The sequence below is a fragment of the Triticum aestivum genome, chromosome 5D, assembly GCF_018294505.1.
Source record: "Triticum aestivum cultivar Chinese Spring chromosome 5D, IWGSC CS RefSeq v2.1, whole genome shotgun sequence".
NCBI lineage: Eukaryota > Viridiplantae > Streptophyta > Magnoliopsida > Poales > Poaceae > Triticum > Triticum aestivum.
Genome location: NC_057808.1, coordinates 59,238,509 through 59,257,051, shown reverse-complemented (window position 1 = coordinate 59,257,051; position 18,543 = coordinate 59,238,509). Strand labels below are relative to the sequence as shown.

Below are 18,543 nucleotides of genomic sequence, written 5' to 3'. Positions count from 1 at the left end.
ATAAAGAAAAAGTATCTACTGCGATCGGAAAAGGGATGCTAAGCTACTACCGCGCGGTTTCAATATCATGTTTAGATTCAACTATGTGATCTAAAGAAGAACAGAGAAGAACTATGATGAACTGGGAAAACCCTAATGGAGATCTGCTATGTGGGAGGAGGAGTACTTAGTGATGCTATTGGACAGCAGAGGTGCGCCGCGGTGCTCTGGTTCGTTCAGGCTGATGCAGCGGCCGGAGTTGAGGCAGTTGACGAAGGCTGACGGCGGCGGAGCTCGGGCGCGCAGAGGCGTTGCGAGGAGGAAGACGAAGACGAGGGGGCAAGGGTGAAAAAATGAAAAGGACTCCCTATCCCTATTTATAAGGAGATGGATAAAAGGCATGCGCGGGAATCGAGGAGGCCGAAAAATGATTACGTGGTTGCACGGACGCCTCGATTTTCGGGAGGTCCATTAAATATAAAGATATACTGAGATATTTTGGGCTTCGTGTGAAGTTAATACGAGATGACGTCATGGCGGGTTAACACAATTCTGTGAGCTAACGTCATGGCGGGTTACAACAAGTTCATAAAAGTTGACGATGGAAGATTTTGCTAAGTCAAGCACTGAAGATTGATGTGAACAAGTTCAAATCAACCTGGGGCTTAATGTTGGGGATATAACTACTGGGTATGACCCGCCCAGGAGGGGCCGGGTCATGCCACTGACGGCTTAAGATGAAGAGGCCCAAGAAGATATGGAGATGGCGGTTCATAAAGCAAGCTTGTTGAAGGCCCAAGACTCGGGGATGACTTGAGGCCCATGGGTGTGAACGGCCAGATGTTTAACTTGTATTGTAAGGCAAGCTTAGTTAGTTACCGAGCCGAACACGTTGTGTATGAGCCGGCCGGGACTCTGTAAGCCGCCGGGCATCAACCTGTGTATATAAAGGGGTGACCCGGCGGCGGGTTGACTCAAGAAAGCAACTGATCGAGAACTAGGTCAAGCGTATTCGCTCCCTGGTAATCGAAACCCAAGCAATACAACCTAAAGTAGGAGTAGGCTTTTACCTCGTTGAGAGGGGCCAAACCTGGGTAATGTTTAACCCCTTCAAGCTAACCTAGCTGCGATGGATCCACACCTAAGTCATTTTGCTATGGCATCTGCCGTGTTAAGTCCACGACAACAGCGAGCGCGCCTCCGGCCTGGCAAGGGCCGCCATCTCACCTCTGGCAGCCACCTCCATACCTCGACCTTACCGGCGGCGACGACGACGACGAGTAGACGGCGGCTACAGAAGACGGTGGCGGCCACTGCGGCGACGACAACCCTTATCTAGTTTTTCTAAATGTTTTAAATGTTTTTGTTTATATTAATGTGCTGAGCTTGGGTAATATGACATTTTAATGTTTATATTAATGTTTTTGAGTTACCAAGGCTTATTTAGGTTTTTTTAGGGTTTAATTTCACGTCTGAAAAAACGGACAGTTTGGGATGCGGTCGGCCCATTGGATGCACCAACGGCTGCACAACCGTAAGCAGACAACCGTGTCGTTTTCCTGCCCCGAACGAACAAAATCCAAACAAAACGGACGTGCGTTTGGGATGGTACTTTGGAGTTGGCCTGACATTCTTGCGCCAAATCCTTTCTTGAAGAGAAGCAAACGACAGACTCTTTGCCGCTCAATATGGATGGCAGAGTCGCACATGACGGCGTCCAGGACTTGATCCCAATCACTAAACTGTGCAGTCTACTCTACTTTCGGCCAGATCCAGCAGTATTATATTTGTAGTCTGCACACAGTAAAACCACGGCTTTGACCACATGTCGAACATGCCCTCATCTTTTATCTGAACTTGATAGGAACTTGCGTGCAGGTTCAACGATCACAAGGATTGGTCGGTGCATCATCACTAAAATAGATAGGATGATTTGACGCGGTCCACAGTCCAAATTCCATTTCATCTGCTTAAGACAAATTCTTAGCAGCAGAGGATATAACCTCCAATTCCAAGTCGCCAATCTTGACTTTCAACCTCTTCTTGGAAATTCTGCAACCGAGACGCCAGAGAGAGGCAGGTGATTGATTAGGAGAGAAAGCAATTTGATCGTCCATCCCCGACCGGCTACCCTCAATGGCTTCCCGGCGTGCACTTGTGCTCCTCGCCGTCGTCGCCTCGCTATGCCGCGCGGCGGTTGGTCAGCGTGCCAAGCCCCTGCTGCCGGGCGGGCCAAGCTGCTCAACTGCTGATAACTACACCGACGGCAGCCCGTACAAGAAGAACCTCGACGAGCTCCTCGCCGGCCTCCCCGCGGCCGCCGGGGGTAATGGCTGGTTCTACAACGGCACGGCTGGGGCGCCGGGGACGGCAGACCAGGTCTTCGGCCTCATCATGTGCTACGCCGACCGCAACGCAACGCAGTGCCGGGAGTGCCTGGCCGGCGCTCCCGCGGGGATCACCACGGCGTGCCCGGGGAGCCGGAACGTGCGTGCGGCCTACGACGCGTGCGTGCTCCGGTACTCGCCGCCGCCCTCCTTCTTCTCCACCGCCGACCTCGCCGTGAATTTCCAGGTGCGCGCCATCGCCTTCGCCGTTGACCCGGACAAGATGCTCAACGCGTGGCTCACGCTCATGACCGACCTCACGGGGCGCGCCGCGAGCTCGCCGTCGCGGGTGGCGAACGCGACCACGCCGTACGACGGCGACCCGGCGATGTTGGTGTACGGGCTGGCGCAGTGCACCAGGGACCTCAACGCCACCGAGTGCACCAGGTGCCTTGTCTCGATGGTCGGCCAGCTCCGGAGGCGTTTCACGAACGAGACCGGCGGCGCAATCAAGGCGTTCAGCTGCTATGTCAGGTACGAGCTTGGTGCTTTCGACATCACCCTCCCGCCTGAGCCGCCGCAGCCGCCCCCGCCGCCGTCGTCTCCACGGCCGGGAGGATCATCGTCTTCCTCAAGAACAGCGCTGGCGGTCGGCCTCTCCGTCGGTTCTGCAGCGCTGTTGGTCATTCTGGGCTCCTTGATCTGCCTCTCTCTACGGCGGCGACGGAGGAAGCGACAGCAGGAAAGGGAGCGGCAGCTGGAAGAGGGCAGCTTCTTCGACGGCGACGACCCGGCCATGGAAGATGACTTCGAGAAAGGGACCGGGCCGAAGCGGTTTCGCTACGGCGAGCTGGCCATCGCCACCGACAACTTCTCCGACGAGAAGAAGCTCGGGGAAGGAGGCTTCGGCTCGGTGTACAGAGGACGCCTCAAAGAAATGAAGCTGGATGTGGCCATCAAGAGAGTCTCCAAAGGGTCCAAGCAGGGGAGGAAGGAGTACGCCTCGGAGGTGCGGATCATAAGCCGGCTCCGGCACCGGAACCTGGTGCAGCTCATCGGCTGGTGCCACGGCGGCGGCGAGCTGCTCCTCGTCTACGAGCTGATGCCCAACGGCAGCCTCGACACGCACCTCTACGGCCGCAGCAACGCCGCCGTGCTCCCATGGCCGGTCAGGCAGGAGATCGTGCTGGGACTGGGCTCTGCTCTCCTGTACCTTCACCAGGAGTGGGAGCAGTGCGTCCTGCACAGGGACATCAAGCCAAGCAACGTCATGCTGGACGCCTCCTTCGCCGCCAAGCTCGGCGACTTCGGGCTGGCCAGGCTCGTCGACCATGGCCGAGGGTCGCACACCACGGTGCTCGCCGGCACCATGGGATACATGGACCCGGAATGCATGATCACCGGCAAGACCAACGCCGAGTCTGATGTCTACAGCCTCGGCGTCGTCCTCCTTGAGATCGCCTGCGGCAGGCGCCCTCTGGTGGTTATAGCTGAGCACGAGGACGACACGATGCACCTGACTCAGTGGGTCTGGGATTGGTACGGCAGGGGAAGGATCCTCGACGCCGCCGACGAGCGGCTGCAGGGAGAATTCAACGGGAAGGAGATGGAGTGCGTGATGGTCGTCGGGCTCTGGTGCGCCCACCCTGATCGGAGCCTGAGGCCGACGATCAGGCAGGCCGTCAACGCGCTGCGGTTCGAGGCGCCGCTGCCCAGCCTCCCGTCAAGGATGCCGGTGGCGACCTTCATGCCGCAGGTCGGCACTTTCACTACATCTTCGGCTGCCACAGGCGGCACCAGCAGCACTGTCACATCTTCAGTTGCAACAGGCGTCGGCAGCAGCACTGGCACTTCTTCAGTTGCAACGGGCGTCAGCAGCAGTAGCATCCTAACAGCAAGCTCGACTGAGACATCCTCCCTGCTGAAATGAGAAGCAGATCAACATATTCTTCGCAGATGATTTAGACAGTTTTGTACAGGTGTATCGTAGATTCATGATAATACAGAATTCGGTTCGTAGAAGTCGCAAAAAACAGCTGCAGAAAGCAAATCACGTCTAAATACTGGTAGCGGAATTTTGTTATTTATTATTCCCCTCGGCGCGGCAAAGAGATCACAGAAAGGTGGATCATCAACTATTGATTCACACAGTATGTATTCAATTTTTCTCTGTTTCGATAATTTACATTGAAAACGCCGAACAGCATCGCTTCCACAACCTTACACCCACCCACACTCTTCAGTTTCCTTTGCCTTCTGACCTTCATACATCGCTGAGAAGTGCGGGTACAAAAGATGGTCCTCCATACACGCCGCGTGAGACTAAACAGCAGTAGCAACTGGAGTGTCAGGGTGAGCACCCCATTCAGTCCATGATCCATCGTACACGGCAACATCAGTTTTGCCGAGGCGATGAAGGCCCTAAAATGAGGAGGTACATTTTAGCAACACAGCCTAGCATCGTCAAAGTAAATCTTGCAATCTCAAATCCCAGGAAAACCTACCAAAGCCAATACACATGCTGTCACACCAGTGCCGCAAGAGGTCACAATGGGTTGATCAAGTGATATACCTGATTCAGAACCACACCAGAAAAATTAGAAAAAGACTGGAAATACTATGGCCAATTGGCCATAGTTCATTTCTACACTAAATGCCCACTAAAACAAGCATAAACATGAGCAGCCAGGTACCACACAGAATTATTTATGCTGGACATTTGAAGAAAATCATCAAGCTTTACAATAACACACATAAGAAGCTATGCTAACATTTGGAATGACACTATATTAGTTTAGCAGTTAACATGCACATATAATAATTTCAGCCTGGAGGGCATCACTAGCAGGAGGAAGTGTTCTGAAAATTTACATGGATAAAGTACATACCTTCTTGCTCGAATCGCTTACGGAGATCATCTGCAGGCAATAGCTTCTGTGTACTGTCAAGGACCTGCAGAAAGCCAATGAAGACTTAGCAACATCTATGCACAATGCAAATTTAACCAAAGTATCATGTTCAAAATACGAGTGCAAAACTGAATCGATTATTCCAAGTTTCAACCTGAGGAAAAGGAACGCATTTGCTCCCAGGCACATGCCCGCTTCTTATTCCCTTGCGTGGCTCTGGAACTGCACCATCAAATCTGGCGTACATTGCATGTCAGAGTATGTAACTGATAGGCATCACATACAGTTCAATGAAGCATTTCACCTTTTTCAGGAGGTAACAAACAAGAAGCACAAGTCGATATCATAAACCACATCAAGTATTACAGTTGGACAGGGCAAGACAACAAAAATATACTCAAAATGCAAAAAAACTGTGCCTACTTATTGACAAATAAATATTCTAGACTTCGAACCAGCCTTCTTGCAGAATTATTATGCAAGGTAAGGCTGTCTAGAAATTCCCTTCCCCAGACCCCACCTTGTGTGGGAGCTTTCGGCACTCGGTACGCCCTAGAAGGATAGTATGATGAGTCTGACTATGAAGATTATCCAAATAATTTGTGCTGAATAGCCACTTATTAGGGTCACTTTGTCATTTCTATGAGGTGCATTATAGTGCCACAGTATGCAATTATTTAGTTACTGAATGTCTACCAAAATCAAAGATTTTTCTGTTGCAGCTCCGGGAAAAAAACATTTTAACATGTTTGATAGTTACCACATACCAGATAAAACAGAACTGCCAATTAAAAGCCAGCATGATACATATACAAGCCTTAAAAGAATAAAGATGAAGGACAAGACTATGTACAGAATAAAGAATAAAGTATAATTTTCCAGAATAAAATATTAGCATTACCTAGGCTTCCCTCGAGCATCTATAAGTTGATGTGTCTGGGTCTCGATGTTCTCTTTCACCTGAGCAAATTATGTACATCAGTTATATCCAACATGCAGTATGAATTTAGTGAATGGCGACACAGTGGAAAATAACACCACTAACCTGACCAAGATTCCAAAGAAGATGAGGCTGCAACTTCGCTTCAAATGTGGTGGGACCAACCTGCATCGAACAGATAAACGTAAGTTCTTTTATATAACTATAAAAATGAAGAATAGAACCCATTACAACAGCTAATAATTACTTAGGTATCGCAATTAAGAGGATGGTAAATCAGTAGTACTAGTAAGACTCACTGAGATTCCAGATGCAGTATTGCCAAAACAAAAAGGAGGAGAGGTGTAAGACAATTTACCGATTGCCCCTGATAAACTTTCTCGATTGCTTCACTAGCAGCACTGGCTTTTAAGATAGCATCACTAGAGGCACTTGATTCGACATCATACCCAGAAGCACGCCATTGGGGCAAACCTCCATCCAAAACCCAAACTTTGTCATGTCCATAAGCACGAAACATCCTGTTATCAAGGTAACAAACAGCACGCAGTTAAGTACAAAACCTTTACAAATGAAGCATATCGCACATGCACTGGTAACAAAACTATAATCATCTAAGAATAACAGAAAACAAGAATTGTCTCTTGTTTCTTACAGAATTCTAGTCTATATTGTTTTTCCTGGTTCCGAGGAAGGAAAAAAATGGTAAACTTACCACCAAACACGAGCAGCGCTAAATAGACCCTTTCCATCATAAACTACTATTCCATCTTTGTTGTAGATGCCAAGAGAAGACACAGCAGCAGAAAATGCTTTCTCAGATGGCAGCATGTGTGGCAGCTGACTCAAAAAATAATACATTCAGTTCATGTGAAGGTTGCAGACAGGAAAGGAAAGAACATAGAAAACAAGAATAGAAATAAAAATGTTTGTACTATCACAGTTAAGCTCGCTTGTGTAGCTATAAGAAACCAACTTCACTAACTTGGTGACTTTAAATCATCAAGTAATAAGGGGTTAAAAATAGGAATCGCCAGATCACAACTAAAACAAAACAAAAAAAGCTCTCTGAGTGTGTTCACTCTTTTGTGGCATGGCAGTTGCTGTTTTAGTGCCCCTTTTTCCTGAATTCTGGAGTTGCTAATGTTTTAGCTGCTGATACGCAAGAGAATAGCACTTCCAGTGTCATCCTCTACAAATGTTATGTATCCACATGGACTGATGTATTGAGTCGAATGTTTTGGTTCAATCTATTAATCAAACTGGGGCTGTCAACATGCCCTTGTTAAAAAGTGAACTGAGGAGACTCGGTTAATTCTCTAACTTGTGTTCTGGCCTACTATTGAAATGGATAATGCACAGCAATGCTGTGAGTATCTATGGTAAGAGATATCAATAAAGAAGTATAGAGAAAAGCACATATGTCACAAGTAAAGAAATGCAGAGTAATATAAATGAACGAAGTTCATACAACTAATCTGCAATTCACAAGCAGAACTTAAACTAGATGCTCGAAATGGACAATGATGTAACATGTAGAGAACTAACAAAGTTCATATGACTAATTTTTAACTCGTGAGCAGAACTTACACTAGATGCTCTGTCAGATATTCCATCGACATCAAAGAATAAGGCACCAGGGATATGAGCCACCTAGGAAAGGATGAAGTAAATAATAGGATCCTTAAATAAATAAACAACAAGTAGTAAGCATATAGAGCCATCAGCGAAGTGCAATGACACAACATTGAGCTGTAAAAATTTCCAAATTTCAAACCATGAACATAATACATGTAACCATTACCTGGTACTCCTGAAGGGGATTCCTTTGTTCTGCAGGCATATACCAAGAGGCATCAAGTACCTAGACAAAAAAAGTAAGAGCATAATAAGATACAATGTACGCCAGTGGACATATTTAACAGCAACAAAACTATCCTATGGATAGCATAGTTAAATGTGATTCCACCTAGTAGTATCTGTTCTATTATTCATAGTGAAGAGAGCCCAAGACTAAGTTCAATAATGTCCAGAAAGAAAAGGCTTCCAAAATGTACCATTTCTCAGTAACAAAGATTTCCTTTTCGGAAATAGGTTTATCCGTAGTGAATGCAATGTAAATTGTGCAGATGAAAAATGGCAACCGAGGGGCGTTGACTTTCATTGCGAACTGCAATGTAGGCACTTCAATTGTTTTTTAAAGACTTGAGATTACTACTAGTGCTCAAACAACACCCATCAAAATCCTCTTCAGCTAAAATATCAATTCACGTAGCTAACATCACTAGTTTGGCAAAAAGATTTATCACTTGTAGCAGCGCTGATCAAATTGCCACGGCAGCAGAACCCCAGCCATATGAGTACTGTCTTAAATCTATATACTAACTGTACAACTGACATTGAGATTTCAGAGGGCGAGCAGAGCAGAATAGCAAGTGCTATACCTTCACATCGGGGTCCCTGAGGTTGGCGTGGAGCCACTCGGCGGACACGACAGGCTCCGTCCGCGGCACCGCGTGGACGGCGCCCGACGCGGCGGCGGCGGCCTCCGACACGGCCGACGAGGTGGCGTTGAAGCGCGCGGCGATCCCGAACCGCGTCATCGACGGCGACAGCGACGCCCCGCAGCCGACCTCCGCCGCGCGCGCCCATCCGACCCTTCCCTGCACGTTTCCAAAAAGCCGAACACCGTCAGACCTGGTGGATCGAGGCGGGGGTTGCAGCGGCAGGGTTACGACCGCGGGGAGCGTGCCGGCGGCGGTGGCGAGGAGGAGTAGGAGGAGGAGAGGAAGGGGGGTTTCCTTGGGGAGGAGCCGGGCGCCGCCGCGGAGGGCGAAGGCGGCCGAGGCGGCGCGCGAGAGGAGCGAGGCCGCCATGGGTGGGTAGGGTTCTAGAAGGTTCGGGGGAGAGTGATGGGTGGGAGTGGGGGTGGGGAGGGGAAGGGGAAGAAGAGGCGGCGATGGGCTGGCTGCCGTGGAGGGGAGGTGGGGTGGGCGTTGATGTTGACGTGGTGGAGTAAAACTGTGGTTAATCCCTGTTTACGCGGCGGCGCCCAACGCAATTGCCGTGCCGTGCGCGTTGGCCGCGGTTTTCCGGTGGTTTTTCATCGGTCTTTTTTTTGTGAACTCTAGCCTTTTTTTTCTTGTGTGCTGTAAAGATTACCAAGGGGCATGTGCACTGGCTTTATCGTACTCTTCAATATGACCAGCCTTGTTGTGCTATAAGATCATCTCTTAAATAAATAAGAGAAAAAACCTTTTCTTATGATTATCCAACATGGCACCTCATTAACTACTTGCCACCTCATCACTTTTACTTATGTGACACATATGTTACTATCTAGACTCATTTTTTACTTATTAGAGTATCCACTGTGGGGAGTAACTTAGGCTAGTAACATGCATATGTTAGTCTATGTTACTACCACCATAGTGGGAAGTAACATATGTGTCGTGGAATTGTCACGGCCGATGTCCTAGTGTAAGGACTTGGTCGTTAGGCCAACACATATGTGTAGTAGCTTGAGAGGGGTTGAGTGGGACGAGAGATGCGGGGTTTTTTTATCCAGGTTGGCCCCTCACGGTGGAGGTAAAAGCCTACGTCCTGCTTCATTGATATTGATCATGATGCTCACGATTACAAGGGTGCTCTTTTCGCTACCTGAATACACACGAATTAAGACTGGTTCCACATAGATCCACTAAAGACCAACACCAATCAAATCCCACGAGATCAACACAGGCACACCTTCAGGCGTCCTCCGATGATGCCAGACGCATCATCGAGACAAGGGCTAGGAAGGAAGGACCTTATTCCATCTTCAGGGTGTGGGAGCCGCAATCGCCTCGCCTTTTTGAGCAAGATACAAACTCTAATCAACCTCCAAAGAACACCTAAAAACAGAACAGGGATCTTCCCGCTAACAAGGGCCAAGGTCCATTGTGCTTCAATGACCAAAGGCCAGTGGAGACGAGGCGGATAGGTGCTGGCACCAACAAGAGGCGGAGAAACCCTGGTCCATGGGCAGACGTGAGAAAGGCAAAGGGGTCGTGCATGGAAAAAATGATTTAACATGGACCGTCAACTATTGACTGATACGTTTCCAACGTATCTATAATTTTTTATTGTTCCATGTTGTTATATTATCAATCTTGGATGTTTTATAATCATTTTATAGTTATTTTATATCATTTTTTGTACTAACCTATTGACATAGTGCCAAATGCGAGTTGCTGTTTTCTGCATGTTTTTTACATCGCAGGAAACCAATATCAGACGGAGTCCAAATGCAACGAAACTTCACGGAGATTATTTTTTTGACCAGGAGGAACATAATGGGCCCTAGCTGCGCCTGAGAGGTGCCCCGAGGAGGGCACAACCCACCAGGGCGCGCCAGGAGGCCCAGGGGCGCCCTAGTGGGTTGTGCCCACCTCGGATGCCCCCCGGACCGCCTCTTTGCTTTATAAATACCCCAATATTTCCAAAACCCTAGGGAAGTCAATGAAATATTAATCCAGCCGCCGCAGAGTCCAGAACCACCAGATCCAATCTAGACACCATCTCGGATGGGGTTCACCGCCTCCATTGGTGCCTCTCCGATGATGCGTGAGTAGTTCTTTATAGACCTTCGGGTCCGCAGTTAGTAGCTAGATGGCTTCCTCTCTCTCGCTGAATTCTCAATACAATGGTCTTTTGGAGATCCATATGATGTAACTCTTTTGCGGTGTGTTTGTTGGGATCTGATGAACTTTGAGTTTATGATCAGTTATATCTTTTTATACCCATGAAAGTATTTGAGTTTTTTTGATCTCTTTTATGCATGATCTCTTATAGCCTCGTATTTCTTCTTCGATATTTGGGTTTTGTTTGGCCAACTTGATTTATTTATCTTGCAATGGGAAGAGGTGCTTTGTAGTGGGTTCGATCTTACGGTGCTTGATCCCAGTGACAAAAGGGGAACCGACACGTATGTATCCTTGCTACTAAGGATAAAACGATGGGGTCTATCTCTACATAGATAGATCTTGTCTACATCATGTCATCGTTCTTATTGCATTATTCCGTTTCCCCATGAACTTAATACACTAGATGCATGCTGGATAGCGGTCGATGTGTGGAGTAATAGTAGTAGATGCAGGCAGGAGTCGGTCTACTAATCTTGGACGTGATGCATATATAATGATCATTGCCTGGATATCGTCATAATTATTTGAAGTTCTATCAATTGCCCAACAGTAATTTTTTTACCCACCGTTTGCTATTTTCGCGAGAGAAGCCACTAGTGAAACCTACGACCCCTAGGTCTCTTTCTCACATTTTTGCCTTTGCGGTCTACTTTTCCTTTGCATTTATTTTCAGATCTATTAAACCAAAAATATAAAAATACCATATTGTGTTTTATTTTATTTGCGATCTATTTATTCAATCTATTACAACTTTCTCACGTCCACGCACCGTTCTGGCGCCGTTACCCGAAAGGGATTGACAACCCCTTTAACACGTCGGATTGCAAGGCGTTGTTATTTGTGTGCAAGGGCTGTTTGCGTTGTGTCGCTTGGTTCTCCTACTGGTTCGATAACCTTGGTTTAATTTCTGAGGGAAATACCTACAGCCGCTGTGCTGCATCATCCTTTCCTCTTTGGGAAAATACCGACGTAGCTTCAAGCGACATCATTGACATGATGGTGGGTGTTCGAGTTGAAGAAAGTGAAACATTATAGAGGTGAGAAACACGACTAACAGAAGTCATGGAGCAAGTGTGTGTGTGAAATCCCTTCCTCCTTCCCGCGAGGCGACCCTAGGCGATTAGTTTTTCCTCTCCTCCCATCTGCGCCACTGCTGGTCTGCCCCGCCTCCAATGGCCTTTGGATAGTGGATGTGCGGCGGACCTCACGAATCCTGCGCTTATTTTTGTTAGGTTCATCGTCTTGGTTGGGGTTTTGTGGGCGGCAACGATGTCCCTAGTGGAAACAATCTCTCCCAAATCCGATCCCCACCCCAAGTGTGCGTTTAGTGTCGTCGAAGGGGATGCGGATGTGTGTCTCTATCGTATGTCATAAGATTCAGTTGGTGTTAGTATTCAGTGGATTTGTTTGGATCCACTCTCTGTTCATGTGGTTACACGTTTGATACTTTCGGTCTATGATTATGTTCATTACCTATGGTTGTTGCTCTATTGTGCTGGTTTGGGGGGAGGGGGCGACTATCTACTATAACGAGGTTTGCCCAACTCCAGTTAAGAATAGGCCATGACGACGACGCGTCTTCAACTCGCTCCAGCTTGTAATCATCAGTACGTGGTTCGCGAACATGTTTGTAGTTCAGTTAATTCTCATGTTCTTTATACTTTCATGACTGATTATGAATAGATCAGAAGTTTCTCTGTGAGAGAGAGAGAGAGAGAGAGAGAGAGAGCAGCGGTGTTTGCAGCATTTGTATGTGTGAATTATTTGTTATTCCGTAGCAATGTACATGTAATCAACTTGTAATTGTCACCGCCAAAAAATTCAACTAGTAATTATGAATGTGGAGAAAAAAAGAAGGTAATAGAAGTAACTTTGGTTTCTAAGGCCTTTAAAAAAACATTGGCTTTTAAGGAAGCAAATAGCATGTCTGTCACATTTGATGTTAATTCTTCATGTAAAACTACCTTAGTTTACGTTGAATTTGGATGAATCGAAGAGTCAAATTGCTGGTGATAATTTCAGAGTGAAATGAGTTTTTCAAAGTATCACATAGTGTCAGAGCATGAACCATTGTAAGAGGAAAAAAAACTGAGAGTAGATTTTTTGCTCTCGGGCTCCAACTCTCCATGGAGCCCAAAATTTCAAACATTCACAAATTAACGTTTTAAGTTTGAAAAAAAATTCTAAAAAACACAATTACCTATAAATGTATACTAGATGTGTGTGAAATTTCATCATGAAATACGTTTTTATGTGGCCCGTACAGAAAAATCATGTAATTTTATAGTGAATGGTACATGCTAGAAATACATGATTTTGTCATTTTTGTGTAGCTTAAAAATGTATTTGGTCATGAAACTTTGCAGACAAGTACATACTAAAATTGAGACACATACTCCCTTAAAAAGATTGAGAAACTTATTTTGGAACGGAGTAAGTAGTATACATCGTTGAGACATTTATTTTGGAACGGAGGGAGTAGTATACATCCATATGTATATGTGCATTTTTTTCAGAATTTTTTAGAACTTAAAATTTTGAATTTTGAAGTTCCCAAATAAAGGGCTCCATGGAGCTTGAGCTCCATTTAGGCATTTCCGAAAAAAGCATCACTAGATTTGAGGCGCAACTTGCAATTTTCGCATAGAAAGGCTACAACTCATAAAATGAAGATCGTAAATGCATACCACAGGCGTTCAGGAACTCATATATGTGATCTTCATTCACCATATGATAGAAAAATGAATTACTTACATTTTCTTTGAGTGATGATAGCTGCACCACGGATGCCCGTAGGTTCAAGAAGTTCATACTTCATATACCAGATGAAAGATCAAAGAGAACTAGAGCACTTGAAACGAAAACAAGATGTACAACAGCACTGCATTCAGTCAATCTTATAACAAGCATATGCAACACAAGTCTTATTTGAACCCACTCTTTATATATCCTCTGCTTGTTCCTCCTCTCTATGTCACAACAAACAGTTACGGTGCCAATATCGATTCCTCCACGGGAAGACTTTCACCTAGTCATTGTGCTGAAAACCAGGAAGAAGTGACGCGACAAACCCTACAACGACCAGCTGGACCTCTTTCAAGATGCCACCAAGCCAGCTGCGCCGGTTTGCTTCTCCCTCTGCCCCTTGCTGGTTCTCGTTGCCCGCTGCTGCTCCTGGTTCCTGGTTCTCCGCGGCTTGGTCAGGGTTTGCAGGATCTGCGAGGTTTCCACCTGAGAAGCAGAGAGTGAATTGATATACGAATTAATTACATCGATACTGCCAACTAAATGAAACATATATCGATCATTGGTGCCCCTTGTTATAATAAAGATATTAGTAACTAGAGTAAATGCCTGACAATCAGAGAATATCTAACATATTGTAGCAAGAAATATCATTTCATGAGCCAAGGGGTCTGCATGACAAGATAACTTCCACACCCGTCCTATTTATTGGTGCTATACCGATGGCCACTTTGTGATATTTATACAACTTTAGTTCATGCAAGTGCTAGGAAACTTTCTGCCTTGCAAACCATATAGAAACAAGTATCAACCTCCACTGAAGTGATAGTGGTGAAAAGGATAATTATAATATTATGGTTGTGTTTAGAGATTCACAGGAGTGGATCTGGTATTTGAAATACAACACATAAAGTGCATAGTGGCAGATTATGGAGAGTAAAGGATGGCTACCAGGTGGTTGATCGTTGCCATCATTCTGGGCAGCCACAGGAGCACGGTTAGCAGGAGCTTGTGGCGGACGAGCGGCCACACCTCCCGCCCGCTGGAGCCATCTTAAGAAAGGTGTAATCGCTCCAGTTTGATATCTGGAAGAAATGAAACCCCATGGTTATCTAGCAACAAAAGAGAGGCCATACAAGAATATAACAAGCAATGAAGCATCAAAGTCAAAGCAAGCCAAGAACTCACAGGTAAATCATGGACGCAAACAATATGAGAAGAAACAGCCTTTGTTTTGATCCTTCTTGGCTAAACAAAAAGACCACTGCTGCTAACTTGATGATCAGAGCCAGGTCAAGCTGAAAAGCAAAGTGAAACCTCCTCACAACAACTTGTCTTTGAGGGCCATTTTGCTGCCTAGCATCCTGTCCTTGCTCTTCACCAGCCAATGCCCCGACGCTTTCACTTTTAACAGAAAACAATGGAAGAAATAAGTAAAGAGAATACAACCATGGTGCTTTTAACTGGTCACAGATATTCCTTGGATCAGGATAAGAAAACAATTTAACATAGTAGAGAACTGCATAGGTTTTGCCAACCTATCAATGAAACCTCTCGTATATGCAGGTGTGTCTAATTTTTTTTATAGATTCACTTCACAGCTTCAAAAGCAATACTTAAGAAAGGTTCAAGTAAATTTACTTGAGCAAATGGGATACTGCGATGCTGCTAAAACTCTAAAGCAATTAATCGTTTATTCAAAGCACCACTGTAATTAAAGCAAAAGATGTCCGCTATTTTGGGAGTCATGTTATTATGGCTTATGTCTATTCTACTGTGAAACCACTATATGTGCTATAGCAGAATAGAACCTGTAGTATAAGAAAGAACCTGAAGTTTACACATTGCCTCCGATTCTTTATGAAAACTGAGGATATTTTTGTACATGCCCGAATTGGCAGGGTTGAGCACTAAACAATGCTTAAACAAAGCTCAATTGTTTCATGAATCTCTCAGCTAGCCACTGTCACCCTTAAACATGACGTTTTATTCTGTTCTGTTGTCACAGATCTGCTTTTGTTCTGAAAACATGTATGAAAGTCAACAGATTAAGCGTATGGATCTCAAGATAGATCTCGCGAACCGCTTATCACACTAATTGCACATTCCCATCGTAACCATTTCAAAATTTTCAACAGCATGCCGCTTGTGAGGTTATATGATCGCGTGATGACTTCGACAGAGATTACTACCGTCAGGAGCAAGCAACTCACGTTGGTATATTGTAAGCGAGCGGTATGAATGTCTTTGGAGCGTAACCTCCCATCGCCCCCATGAACTGATTCTCCTGTATGGCGTATATCCCTGGACCCTGAGCCTGATCATCCATACCCTGCTGGGAGAACATCCCTGGCACGAGCATCGGGTACATGAGCGGAAACGTCGGAGAAGCAGCAGTTGGAGCGCCTACCTGCATTATAAGATGCGAAACAAGGTCAAATATCACCTCAAGCCAGCATACTACAGACACATGATATTTTCAAAACTTAAAACAAAAACAGTGTGTATAAAGACAGGTTAAGGCAATCAGCACAAAGTGCTCCCTCGAATCTTGAGTTCCCAATAGTATTGGTAGGCACTAAAACTATCATAGGGCGAGTCAAATCCAACAAAGCCGAGGCCGAAACGAGCTTTAACTCGTGCATCAGCTGCAAGCCAGCAACGAAACCTTGACCGGATCGCCGGCGGAACGACCCAAAAGGGGCGGAGATTTCCCCAGGGCACCGCCGGCCTTCCCCACGGAGACCACGAGAATCACACCTCGGAACTCACTAATTCCGCCTCGAGAACACGAGCACGCCCTGAATCTGAGCGCCGTGGGGCAAGGACCCGGCATCCCGCTACGTCACAGCTCGACGCGCTGGGCACGGACGAAAAGAAGAACGCGTGAAATCGAAGGGGCGGGGAGAAGGGTGCTGACCTGGGGCGACCGGATCGGCTCGCCCGACGCCTCCGCCGGCGGCGAGGAGGAGTGCGCGTTGCTCTGGGTTTGGGCGTCGGCTTCCGCCATGGGAGACGAGAAGGGGGGAGAGGTCCGTCTGTCTGTGGGTGGGGCCTGACTGCCTGCGGGTGCGATACCGATACGATCTGAGAGGAGAGGGGATCGTCCTCTTGTTGGTGGGCGGATGGACGGCCCAGATTTGCGGGTGCACGTCACGGGAGAGGCGCGCGCCGTCCGTTGGCGTGATGGTCGATGGTCTTCTCGCCTCGGTCTGAACCAACGCCAGGGTGGCCTGTGACACGGTGAGGCGTGAGCGGTCAAATGTGAATCATCAGAGAATTGATAGCGCCATCAGAAAAAGAAATGAGAGCGCCAAGTCCGATTGAACCATGACACAAAGGGTCTGTTTGGTTCATGACTAACTTTATCCCAACTAAGTTTAGATAAGAGATCACATGAAAGGATAAGTGAAGAGAGGATATAGAAGTGGTGGGGTCTACAGAAGCGCATAGCAGTCAGAGGAGGCGGCTGCATGAGCAACCGCCTACATCCGGATGAAATGAAGCAGTCTCTCAAGATTTGGCAAAAAATAAATAAGCCTATGACATGAACCATGTAGCTAGAAAAGTGTGGCAATGAACCAAACACATGCCTAAAATATTGTGGCACGACTAGATTAGGCATGGCAACCTTAGACTGCAAACCAAACAGGCCTGGAGATTTGTATATTATATGGTCGGCATTATACCTTGCATTATTGCATGTATCTCTTCCTCAAGTGCATCATTGCAGTTGAACATGTATCTATAAGCAGCAAACATTACGCTCCCATCGTAGCACCAAAGAGCCGTATCTGCGGTAGTTGTATCGTCCATTCAGAAAAAAGATACATCCAGTGAAAGTGTTGTCCGATTAGCTGGCGGCGGCGGCAGACGAGTGTTGAGATAGTTACAGCCTTTGCCACATCACATCAATCATCATTGGCATCTTCCCCTCAGAATCTCCTAAGTCAAAATTATATGCTCTATCAGAAGTCAACAGAGGCCCTCACCAGAGGAACCTCATTTGTATGTACCATATCATTCCTCAGCTGCCAAATGCGCCAAACCAATAAGATGACCATGTTCGGCGCCACGTCTGAATAGCTACCAAGAGTGCATAGCAGCTAGTTAATCCCCGTGTCGGCGAGTTTCTCTTTTGACGTCAATAGACACACTTGTCGCATGAGGTCCCACATTAAATTTGCATGATTTGCATGTAACCAAGCATGGGACATTTGTTTCTTCCTCGACACGACACAAGGAATAGCTAGCAGCGGTCTATAGGTGATGAGTTTGTTACCCTTTGAAGTTGCCAACGCCCCGGTACATGTTTTCCATGCTATAATTTACATCTTCTATGGAAGTATGTGTTAGATAGATAGTTAGAGATATATGTTGTATTCAAACTTGTCCTAGCGATCTCCCAAACTTGTAACCCACGACAGATTCTCAATATATACAGCGGCCCGAGATCAAAGGGTTCAACGCTTCCTCCAATCTTTACGTGGTCATCAGAGCCTATCCTCATCGCATCTAGCAAACCTACGAGAAAGCCTTCAGCCCCGAGAGGAAAAACAGCCTACCCACCGTAGATCAAAGCCATGGCAGGAACCGATGCATCCACCGCCGCCGCTACCATCTCCACGCTTACCACATCCACCATGAGCGCCCTGACTACCCAGTTCGCCGGTTCCTCCTACGCTTCTTCTTCCACCTCCAACAACGGCGCTAGCTCCCTCGAATCGCCTCCGTCAGAGAAGCTGACGAGGACGAACTTTCTTCTCTGGAAGGCCATCGTGCTACCCCAGATCAAGGGGGCACAGATGGAGCACTTCCTGGACGCCACAAACATGGCGCCCCCTGCCACCATCACCATCACGAAGGATGGGAAGGAAGAGCAGGTCTTCAACTATGCCAGGACGATCTGGTACGCCCAGCAGCAGCAGGTACAAGGTTACCTTATGGGATCTCTATCA

The 18,543-nt window shown here is 46.8% G+C and overlaps 3 protein-coding genes across 4 annotated transcripts; 1 reads left to right on the top strand and 2 right to left on the bottom strand.

The window, feature by feature from the left end:
• Nucleotides 1-1,829: 1,829 nt before the first annotated feature.
• LOC123119442 (L-type lectin-domain containing receptor kinase IX.1-like) lies at nt 1,830-4,258 on the top strand. Its single transcript, XM_044539249.1, has one exon. The coding sequence runs from the start codon at nt 2,116-2,118 to the stop codon at nt 4,234-4,236; it is 2,121 nt and encodes a 706-aa protein (XP_044395184.1). The 5' UTR covers nt 1,830-2,115; the 3' UTR covers nt 4,237-4,258.
• Nucleotides 4,259-4,370: 112 nt separating this feature from the next.
• Nucleotides 4,371-9,105, bottom strand: LOC123119443 (thiosulfate/3-mercaptopyruvate sulfurtransferase 2). Of its 2 annotated transcripts, none has more exons than XM_044539251.1 (12): nt 8,957-9,105; nt 8,600-8,818; nt 7,960-8,019; nt 7,746-7,808; nt 6,871-6,995; nt 6,514-6,676; nt 6,261-6,320; nt 6,117-6,175; nt 5,370-5,451; nt 5,195-5,258; nt 4,811-4,878; nt 4,371-4,727 (listed from the first exon to the last, which is right to left on the bottom strand). In XM_044539251.1, the coding sequence occupies exons 1-12, from the start codon at nt 9,029-9,031 to the stop codon at nt 4,629-4,631; spliced, it is 1,137 nt and encodes a 378-aa protein (XP_044395186.1). In that variant the 5' UTR covers nt 9,032-9,105; the 3' UTR covers nt 4,371-4,628. The 2 variants fall into 2 exon arrangements, with proteins under 2 accessions (XP_044395186.1, XP_044395185.1); XM_044539250.1 differs by having other exon boundaries at nt 8,894-9,066.
• Nucleotides 9,106-13,673: 4,568 nt separating this feature from the next.
• Nucleotides 13,674-16,803, bottom strand: LOC123119441 (uncharacterized). Its single transcript, XM_044539248.1, has 5 exons — nt 16,506-16,803; nt 15,799-15,995; nt 14,774-14,989; nt 14,537-14,670; nt 13,674-14,071 (listed from the first exon to the last, which is right to left on the bottom strand). Exons 1-5 carry the CDS (start codon nt 16,593-16,595, stop codon nt 13,869-13,871), a joined length of 840 nt encoding a protein of 279 aa, XP_044395183.1. The 5' UTR covers nt 16,596-16,803; the 3' UTR covers nt 13,674-13,868.
• Between the last annotated feature and the right edge of the window lie 1,740 nt (nt 16,804-18,543).